Here is an 11,422-nt window from a genome sequence, read left to right as displayed (position 1 = left end):
TAGCTATTAGATTAATCAGGAATCTCCAACTTCATGTTTACTCACATTAAGTGGGGCCTATAGGAAGCGGTTCCATTTTAGATGAGCCTATTAGAAGAATTAGCCTTTCATCAGGATGCTGAAGGGTAATGGCTGTAGACAAGACTTATGGACCATCGGATCCTCCCAATGTGCAGTCTACCTATTTTGCACTCTTAGAATTCAGAGTGAGCAACATTAAAGCGACTGTGAATATCTTTACTCATTCTATCATCTGCAGTTATGATCCACAGTTTTCTCTCAAGTGTGACAATAACAGGATGGAGACTCGTTGGAAATTAGACTTGTGAGAGCCACAACAGGGCACACACACCTTTAATACAACCAGACAGCAGTTACTAAAGGAGAAACACACGTGTGCGAGAAGTCAATACAGTTACACATCAAACGTACACACTGCCAGTCCCACGGACACACACCAGCGTCAATCTCAGAAGAACCGGTTTACACAACCATAAGATGTCCAATCACGGTACACTTAACCCACAGTGCAGATTGCTAACTAATAGTTATCGATCATATGTATATCGTAGTATATATGTATACATCATATGTACTAAAGGGGATTCCAAATATCTTTGCTCCATTTGTACACAGTTTCATTATCTTATATAAATAAAATCAGTGGAAAAATGACAAAAAAAAATAAACAAAATAACTATTCCATACAATTCATTTCATTTCATCCACATATAGATAAGATCTTTTTTTTCGGTTTACTGATGGCCACCCCTGCACTGAGAAGGTCCGGCTCCCTTGTAAGATGGAGCACACAAATTAGACCCCTCTAGCACAGGAGATGACCACGAGAGAGAGACAGAAGCAGTCAGATGTGAAGTCATCAGTCTGTGACGTGGAAGAACACAGCTGGACCTCAAAGCCTGACCACTGGGACAGAGGAGCGAGAGGAGGGGGTTGGGAAAGAGAAGAATTATGCTTTCTTTTTTTTTTCTTTTCTTTTTTACACACAGGAGACAAAATTAAAAAGAGAAAAAAAAAAGAAACCACTACATTGCGCATTTACAGGAAGTTGACTATCAAATTAAGACAACTGTACACATTTAAAGACCATATTTGTAATGGAGCTTTTTTTTTTCTTTAAATATTTAGATTTTTAAACCCCCACATTTTACACTTTTTTGTTTAAATCAGGCTCAGTCTTCCCTCTCCCACTCCTAGAATTTTCATGTCCCTCCCATCCCTCCCAGCAGCAAAGGATGGTGGGAATTGTGGTTTATTTTGTGGAGAGAATGAGAGCCACGATGAGCCCATACAGTCCCAGCACTTCGGCAAAGATGAGGATGAGGATCATCCCGACGAAGAGGCGGGGCTGCTGGGCCGTACCTCTGACGCCTGCGTCACCTACGATGCCGATGGCAAAGCCTGCAGCCAGACCGCTCAGACCCACACTCAGCCCTGCGCCCAGGTGCAGGAAGCTCCTAAACACACACACACAAAAGAGGGTTAGTGGTTGACCTCTGTGGCTGTGGGCTTTGGCGTAGTGCCAGTGGCTTTGACTGTGGTTGTAGTGATGTTACAAAGCCAGACAGAACTAAGCACAGGAGATGGAAACCAGTACAAGAGAGTGAGGAAGTAAAGGCCAGAGATGTAAACAGACATGGAGAAAGAATGTGGGGGGAGGAGAGAGAGAGAGAGAGAGAGAGAGAGAGAGAGATCAAATTGAGGGGTAGATAACAGGCACTCACTTGAAGAGGGTGATCTTCTCTGAGATGTTGTTGGCAATAAGCACAGCCACAACCAGCCCGTAAATGGCTATGATACCCGCCATGACAACCGGGATGATGGACTTCATGATGAGCTCCGGGCGCATCACCGACATGGCAGCGATGCCTGTACCACTCTTAGCCGTGCCATACGCGGCGCCCAGCGCTACAGAGGGGAGAGAGAGAAAGAGAGAGAGAGAGAGAGAGAAAAAGAGAGGGAGAATTGGTTTCATGTATAAAAACAACCCACTGAAGCACACAACACATCAGACCACAGCGATCAATAGAAGTCTAAGTACACCCTCGTCCAGAAGGAATGGAGGAAGTAGGAGACAGATGAGAGACAGAGACAAAGCAGACGAGAGAGAGTTGAGGCTGTGGCTTTGGGTTTCAGTTGATTAAAAGGGGAAGAGGTGTGTGCTGACTGGGCTCTTCACACAGGACCAACAGAACGAGTTCAGCATGAGAAACCACCAGGGCTGCCCGGAATGCAGGGCTCTTCAAAGAACTACTATTGAAATGGAAGCTACTCGAACCTTCACGAGGCTTGCCAGCCACCACATGCAGTGCACTCGCAGTTCTAGAAGTATGAGGCTAGAACCGAATGGGCAAACACACACAAACACTTGCATTTTCAGTAGGCATAAAGGCTTAATTGCATTACTGATTTGAACAACACATGCTTTGAGTTATCAATGGCCTTGATGCCCTAGTCAAACAAGGCCCTGATGTCCACACTGTGATAAGAGAGTTCAGCTTGGTTCGACTGTGGGTCAAAACAAGAACATACAGAAGAGTGAGTCATTGAGGAGTGGGGCTGGGGGATCCCATGCCTTTGCAGAAGTGATGACGCATGCTGACATGTCTGCTTTGCTGAGCATTTAAGGCACCAGATTAGGTGCAACATATTGTCCTGCGTTTCCTGAGTGTGTCCAAATTTGAACAAATGTGTGTTGAGATATTTCTCTAGGAAATACAGAAAAACAAACCTGACCAATGCAATGGATTTTAATGGGAGCTAGTTTTTGTGGTTTCAATAGCCGTGCCCAGCGATCATTTCTCAACCCTACTCACTCAGCCCAGATCTACATCACACACAGCTGGTTGCTTCTCATGCAACAGGGTGTCTGGCCATCAGACTTTATGTGTGAGAGGCCTGCACCCCAGCTTTATGTGTGTGTGTCCTGCACCCCAGTGTTGTGTGAGTGTCCTGCACCCCAGCTTTATGTGTGTGTGTCCTGCACCCCAGCTTTATGTGTGAGAGGCCTGCACCCCAGCTTTATGTGTGAGAGGCCTGCACCCCAGTGTTATGTGTGTGTGAGTGTCCTGCACCCCAGCTTTATGTGTGAGAGGCCTGCACCCCAGCTTTATGTGTGTGTGTCCTGCACCCCAGTGTTATGTGAGTGTCCTGCACCCCAGTGTTATGTGTGTGTGTCCTGCACCCCAGTGTTATGTGTGTGTGTCCTGCACCCCAGTGTTATGTGTGTGTGTCCTGCACCCCAGTGTTATGTGTGAGTGTCCTGCACCCCAGCTTTATGTGTGAGTGTCCTGCACCCCAGCTTTATGTGTGTGTGTCCTGCACCCCAGTGTTATGTGTGTGTGAGTGTCCTGCACCCCAGTGTTATGTGTGTGTGAGTGTCCTGCACCCCAGCTTTATGTGTGAGAGTCCTGCACCCCAGCTTTATGTGTGAGTGTCCTGCACCCCAGTGTTGTGTGAGAGGCCTGCACCCCAGTGTTGTGTGAGAGGCCTGCACCCCAGTGTTATGTGTGAGAGGCCTGCACCCCAGTGTTATGTGTGAGAGGCCTGCAGTGCTCTAAATCACAGAGTCCCTCACTCAGTCGCTCCCTCAGAGGGCAGACACAGGGGCTGACGTCAGAGATGAGAGAGCAAGAAATAGGAGGGAGGGATGCAGTGGAGGGGCGATAGGCACTGTGCCGAATCAGCTTTTTTACTTCAAGCGGAGAGAGCTAAGAATAGAGAGCCACGAAGAAAGATGGGATGGGTACCAAAAGATAGAAGACAGAAGGAGAAGGAGAGAGAGACATTCTTTATTTTATATCCAAGCACAGTCGCAGAAAAACACTGCAAATACTAGAGTGTAAAGAGACAGGTGCTCCAGTCCAGTGAAGCGTGCTGATGGAGCATATGGATCTGGCAGCAAGGCTGATGTTCATTAGCTGATTGAAGCTGCGCGGTCTGCAGCGCAGCATAATGCTGTCACTCGGAGGTTAGATAAGGATTTTACCATCACTTTTCCAAACAAGACAATAATAATCCATGGTCAAACAGGATGGAAGCACACAGCACACTCGACATCCATCTCTAGTTCTTGCCCTTTATCCAAGATTTATCTTCCTCCTCAGAAGTCTGTGTGTGTGTGTGTGTGTGTGTGTGTGTGTGTGTGTGCGTGTGCGTGTGTGTGCGTGTCCATCCCGTCCTGTCCTTGTGACAGATGGCTTCCGACTGAGGTGAAGACATGGTTTCCTGAGTGCAGATGGCAAACGGCCACCAGCCTCGCTGACTCACACACCCTCAGTAAATTAAGTCAGCGCAGAGAGATATTGTGCCTCTTACGCACGGTGCAGTCTAAGTGGCCTTAATAAGATGGGTCTGCGTCATGAGACAATACACCCACACAGGCTGAATGAGAGAGAGGACTACCTCTGATCTCCAAGACCAACTGTTAAAGTATGACTAGAAGCAAAATCCATAGATAAAAGGATAAAAAGCACCGGACTTCTCTTCAGGGTGTCTACAGGTATGAACAAGTTCAGTTTTAGACCAAACCTGCATTGGCGAACATTAAGGTAAAACTAGAGATGCAGAACACACATATAAGCTATCGATGAAAAGAGACATCTAGTCATCATTACCACAGACACTCAACATCAGTAACCATCTCCTTTGCAGGGACAGCAGTGCACAAGCACACAACACATAAATGTGCATTCTCTGTCTACAAAACTCAACTGATTTTTGTAAATCAATAGATTGTATATAGGTATCAGAGCAATCTTGTGTATTCTGTTAAAGTATGTGTGGGTTAAAGACAGATAGACAGAATGCAGTATTGTTACAGGGAAATTGCGCCGGTTGAACAGAGATGGTAGTGAGACAACACTTTCTATCATAAATTATGGTTAGATGCCTTTTGCAATAGGATGATTCATATATCCTAACCGGGGCAACTAGGCCTACACATTTACGTGAGCGTATATGGCATCTCCCCACTTCACTTGTCATGTGACCAACCCATGGAGGCATTAGACCTGGAGATGGTGACAGACTACCACCCCCACTCACTCAGCTGCTTCAGCCCAGAAATGATTCCCATTTTATTGCACCAAAATATGAAGAGCCAATCACCAGAGTTGCAAACACCTTATGATTGGCCACAGTCCTGCATCACTAAAGCCAGCCTATAAGGGAAAAATGGTCTCCGCACCAAAACAGCCCATGCTAACTGGCCGAAGCCACTAAATGCAATGTCCACCACCCTTCACATTGGACAGGGGACACACTGGAGTGACTGTAGATCGCCTATTGATCTAAACCACCCAGATGCTCATGCCTCCCTCAGCGGTCAGCCACTATGGCCACTGACGCCAAACAACAGGGTCTCAATCACAGATGGCAAGACAGAAAGCTGACAAAGCCACTCTATTGGGCCCTGGGTTTGATTCAACCCCATCTGAATATCAAGGGAGATTCCTGAGAGGTATCTGGATAAAGACAAGAGATACGGCGGGAGGCTCAACACAAACAGTGCGTGTTCATGCATGCGAGACATGGATGGATGCTGATGGACAATCCCAGAGGCAGCATCAAAAATGATTTAATCCTAATCCTGGGTTTAAGTACAGAGCTTTTATTCGCCCCCTCATGCTTTCCCTCTGCCGTTAACAGAAATGTGTGAAACAGTGCTGTGAACAGGTCATATTAAACACTGCAAAAAGACACGCATACACAAATGCAACCCATGAACTAGGATTGTTCTTATCGGATGTCCTGTCTCTTGCCTGTGTACACCTCAATCTGTCCATTCTGAACAAACACATCCTTACCAACCTAGCGGAGAACAAACACCCAAGTCATTTCACATCACATGATAGAGTAAAGCTTCTTTTCTGACGGTTTCTTTTTCCCAAGCATTTTATGGAGATGGGGAAGAACATAAAAAAACCTAACCAGGGGTTGGGGAAGAGGCAGGTTTCTGAGAGTGCGTTTGTTACTGCATGTGCTTCTGACTCAGACAGCCGATAAATATCCTGGAAAATTCTGCCACTGACTTCCTAATGAATTGAATGTACGCATGCAGTCAGTGCGAGGTTGTAATCCTACCGAGCAGGTGCAGTGCAGGCCCTCAGAACACGGCATTTCTGCCGAAGGCCAGGTGGAGTAACGCGTTACTTTTCGGGCAATATGAGGGTCTAGTGTAAGATCGGGTGTAAGATTTGAAAGGTCATCAGAAAATTGTGCACATGTAGGCCTGTGTCTCCATCTCCTTCTTCAGAAACACTGAGTCAGAGATGGCCCTACAGTGAGCAATTTGAACAGCAGGGTGAGTCACTGACAGACGCAGAGCCAAACGCACATGGGCACTGGCACCCCCTGCACCCTTCCTGTCCAACCATTTATACACATATTAGCCGTTGAGTTGAAGTCTTCCAAGTGCAGGCCTATGCGTTTCCTTACTCCTCTGAACTCCATAGAACCATAGTAAAAACCCCACCAGGGGAATTCATATCCTGATACACAAAAAACACAAGATTGGAGTCAAAAGCACCCAATTCTGTGCAGTTTAAGTAATCTGACAGAGCCAAGTGCAACCATCAGTGGAAGGTGGCATGAACTCTGTCACATGACACGATCCTTGTGACGTTCCATCACCTCTGATCACCTGACTGGTGAGGTGTCAAGAGCTGCTCTGCCCACGGCACGTCTCAGCGCACCTCCTCCCCGCCTTGCAGCCCTCCAGGGCCATCAGTGGCAAACACCCACTGAGCAGAAAGATGAAAGCGCAGCATACGACACCCATTCAGTCGTGAGAGTATAAGGCTAAAGTGCCATATTTTAAACCCTACAATTTATGCATAAGTCAGCAAGGATGTTTTCTGTCTCAATCAAATGACTGGAGTAGCTCTGTATCTTGGAACATGTGGTTCATGAAACCCAGGAGTAAGGCATAAACCCCCCTGTACTTTATTTCTCGGTCACTCTGCCTTACCAGAGAAATGTTACATAGGACAGGCAGCACTGCTATGCTACAAGCCACAGTACCTAAAAGTCATCAAAATGCTCTACACTGGGTCTCAACTAACTGGCCAAACCAATTAGCAGTTAGTCAATATTCCAATCATCTCGTCTGTGGCACGTTGTCAAATCTCACAGCACTGTCACACTCAACATTTTAACGTCTCCCAGTTAAAATGCCAGTGGGTGCGGAAAATCAAAAATCAAATCATCCTCTCTAAAGATACTGAATAGCCCAGTCTTTGTATGAGGACGTAAAATTCAATGCGAGATATATACTACAATCAGTTAGATTGGTGCGATGGCCTACAAATATCCGTAGGGAACCCAGGGATATTGTCAGAAGACAATTGGTTTCACGTTATACTAAGTCCTAACTATAATTTGGACTACATTTTGCTCACAGGAGAAAGTTGAGGCCTCAATAAATATTGACATTTCGATAAAACTGGGACACCTTCGCAAGTACGTAGCTAGGTATCTATGTAGTCACACACTATAAGGGCGGGGAATCACAGAATGGTAGTTTACCTTTAACAAAACGCATGAACATTGGCAAGTTGCTACTGACGTTAGAGAACATGCGAACCAAATGGCTTGGCTAGCTATCTAACTGCACATGTATTCATTAAGTGAAAGAACATTTACGGCTAGCTAAGTTTATTCTTCGTCACCAGCACAAAAGCTTCATGGATGACATTCCATGGATAACCACTAACCCTGCGTTAAGTTACCATCAAACCTAACTAGCTAATGTTAAGGAAAACCATCTGATGGTTTCCGAGGGGTTCATCGCGCTTAATTAGTAGGCATATCAGAAGTGCAGAAAAGGCTCGACAGCAAAGAAATAGCAATCTAACTAACAAAACACCTGACAGTCTGGATCGTCACATATGCTAGTTAGCAAACCAAACCATAGCAAGCCAGCTAGTCTCAACAGGCTTTGACAATCAGCTGCTCAGCAGTTACCAACACGGTTTCCGGTGGCAATCGCTGGCAGTGCGACGCCATCGATTATATTCAACAGCAGCAAACGAACAAATAGCGTCTCAACCTTAGTTTACAATCTAGCGTGCTAGCATTTTACCAGGTTAGCCTGTTGCTAGGTAGCGTGGCAGGGATAGTGCAGATGGTGTTTATAATGTTACTTTCGATAGCTAGCTAACGTTAGCTTGCCAGTGCGTACTCAGTTAACGTTGGCATAAACGTCACCAATACAGTAAGAAAACCACGCACAATCCCACATTGAAACTATAGCACGAGAAATTCATGAATGTATGACATCAAAGCATTCATGACAAAAGACAATGACAAGGTTAAAAACAATTACATATATGTACATACCACTAAAAACCATTGCCGCTGATGCGCCCATCACAGCAAAGAACGGGGAGTATTCGGGACTGTCAGACATTCTTGCTCACACAATACAAAATAATACAAAAATACTTAAAGGCAAGTGTCCTTAAATTGGTACTTTCAACTACGAAAGGCCACGGTCTTCTTAAGTGAATTTTCGAGCGGGACAACGTTGACAGGACACCTATATGGCAGTAAAAAGGACTGGTCACGACTCTCCTGCTAGACTCCCGGTACAGCAGCTCAAAATGGCGATGGGGAAAGTATCACCTGACAAGACATAGGGACTTGACCAATCGGTTGTTAGTGGGGGTGTGCAAAAATGATTGAGGTAGAGCAAACGTAAATTGTTCGCAGTTGTAATCAAAATGAATGTATAAAGTAACTCCTTAGATAATGACGACATAATGGGTGCATTTCATATTCACTGTACTGTCTTCATATGAATTACATGTTGAAGGTCATCCCCCAACCATATAGATTTTGGTGTACTCCGCTGCAGGATTTCCCTTTGATATTAAAGCAATTCCTTGCTAGAATAAAATGATAGGATGACTGTGAGGGTGTGGACACACGCAATATTAACCTAGGATTACACTACCTATCTTCATGCGAGTTACAGTTCGCTGCTTAATACATGCCGCCAAAATGTATGTTTTTTTATTATTATTTTGCCATAAATTATTTACACAAGGGGCGTTTTTTCGGGATGCAAATAGATAGCAATGGCCTATGACATGCATGTTAATGAATTGTTTTCACGTCAAAAATAAACATATGATTTTAATGCACATGGGTTGTTTGGTCGCGCTACGACGATTGAATGCATTCGTCCAGTCAGATGCGACATGAAGCTGGTGAGGAGCGCGTGCAAGAGGTTCACGCAATGGGGGAGGGCGAGGAGATTCCCGCTGTACTGCTTTAAGCAAGAGTAGAGAGATGAGTGACCGCGTGGGTGTCACAGGGACCGCATCCCCCAACCTCTAGTTTAGCAGAGAGGTTATCGCTCCTCACTGCAACTCCTGCATCCGCATCACATGTCCCCTTACTCAGTTGTAAATATCTTCCTCACAGGTGGACCCAAGCTATTCCTTTAACAGAGGCTTCACCATATGCATAGTGAGCACACGTGAAGGTCATTGGAAGAAAGCAAACACACCCCCCTCCCCCCAAGTTAGTGAATGAACGAGAAAGCTGTTATGCAATATGATGCCCGCTCTGTCCTGACTAAATCCAGGGGTTATTTAGCCCTTGTAATTTTAAGTGAAATACACACTTGGAAGAGGTAGGCTGATTCATTAGTCAGATTCACTGGTTGGTAAGTATTTCAAGGAATGTTACGCTATGGTTTCTTTCCGTGTGGGCTATCAATTATCTTTCCTGTGTAGACCTAAGGCTGTCCTATAACCATTGAGAAACCATTCCTGATCCCATCCTAATCTTGCCCGCGACACACAGGGTTAAACACTTAAGCATCTTAGCGCATGAGTCTGGATATCGAGCAATTTCACAGCCCTCACACACTCACCCAAATAGGCTGGAAGGATGGATGATTAGTGGAGAGATAAACGTTGACACACCAGTGAGTTGTCACAGCATGTTTCTCATCTTAATTCTATAAACCATGCGTACACACAAGCTCAAAGTAGGGTAGACACGAGGCCCACGAATAGCCTGTTTGTCTAACCCTCATGCAAAGTCAAGATGAATAAATAATTGTAATGGGAAGTCTAAATAAGATGATTTGCAGAGAGTGAGGAGTGACTACCACGTTTTTAAATATCGTGGCCACAAACCGGTTTAACGTAAACCTATGGATATCCTCTGGGAGGGGAGGGAGGGAGTAAGATCATGCAGCATAGGCATGCAGGCATCCACGAGTGTTTGCGGGATAGCAATATAAGCCAAAGGCACAGCCGACAGGCTGGTTATCAGGCGAATAATACGCAAATAAGAGAAGCGGAAGGCTTCAATAACCCATGTTACCAGTCTCTCGTAAGAGGATTTTACGCCCTCAGTTACTCCGCATTCGGATGTTTACGTAGGCTGCAAAGTGGGTGTGGCAAGTGATGTCAAGGACACGAAGCTGGGGAGGCATCTTACTTTTAAGGAATTTGTAGTGCTCGGGGTGATAATTTATCATAAAAATGTAATCAGTTATCTCGAAAGACAGACAGTAATAACCATCAGAGAGAACAATTTGTATATTTCAAAAAACAAGTGAACAGATTCATCTTTGATTAAATGATTTACTGCATATTTGACATAACAGCTGAGTATTATAACATAATATTCTTAACACTGCACTGGAGAACACATCACACCCATACAAACACGCACACACATACACACACACCACACACACACACACACACACACACACACACCAATACATAGTGCAGATGGCAGACCATTTTACAGTCATTCTTATGCAACACACACAGAGCTAGATTTGAGCTCACACGACATTAGAATCCAACACATTACACAATGAAGAGTGAAGAGCTTCTCTGAAGAGCTGCATTATTTCACAGGACGGCTTCCACAAGGGAGAGGGCAGAACAGCAGCAAGTCTCTGCTGCACCTCAAAAATAAAAATCCATCTAACACCCAAGATGCACAGGTTAGAACCACACAGGGGGACTGAGAGTTCTGTGCTGGTCTGAATCACAGCACCACTCTTTGCCACAGATCTCAGTCTGTTTCAGTACAGCAGAGAGGGAGATGAGTAGTGGGCTGTAATTTTCAGCAGGAACCCCATTAACTTTCCTTCAGTTTTTTTTCTTTTTCCAGCCATATCCCTCTCATATGAATAAACACACACACACACACACACACACACACACACACACACACACACACACACACACACACACACACACACACACACACACACACACACACACATACATACATACATACCATCAACACGCTCACAAATGACACACCTGCTACACACAGAAGAGCTTCATTATGCTAACAAGACACTATGTACAGAGAACTTATAGCACCCAGGCGTAGCTGGAAAAGTGAACAGCAAGCATAG

General features: G+C 45.1%; 1 protein-coding gene across 1 annotated transcript; it reads right to left on the bottom strand.

The window, feature by feature from the left end:
- Window positions 1-310: 310 nt before the first annotated feature.
- Window positions 311-8,639, bottom strand: atp6v0cb (ATPase H+ transporting V0 subunit cb). Its single transcript, XM_012837124.3, has 3 exons — window positions 8,362-8,639; window positions 1,746-1,929; window positions 311-1,478 (listed from the first exon to the last, which is right to left on the bottom strand). Exons 1-3 carry the CDS (start codon window positions 8,429-8,431, stop codon window positions 1,274-1,276), a joined length of 459 nt encoding a protein of 152 aa, XP_012692578.1. The 5' UTR covers window positions 8,432-8,639; the 3' UTR covers window positions 311-1,273.
- Between the last annotated feature and the right edge of the window lie 2,783 nt (window positions 8,640-11,422).

The sequence above is a fragment of the Clupea harengus genome, chromosome 23 (assembly GCF_900700415.2).
Source record: "Clupea harengus chromosome 23, Ch_v2.0.2, whole genome shotgun sequence".
Taxonomy (NCBI): Eukaryota; Metazoa; Chordata; class Actinopteri; order Clupeiformes; family Clupeidae; genus Clupea; species Clupea harengus.
The sequence above is the reverse complement of the archived record's forward strand: the minus strand, read 5'-3'. Positions and strand labels throughout refer to the sequence as shown.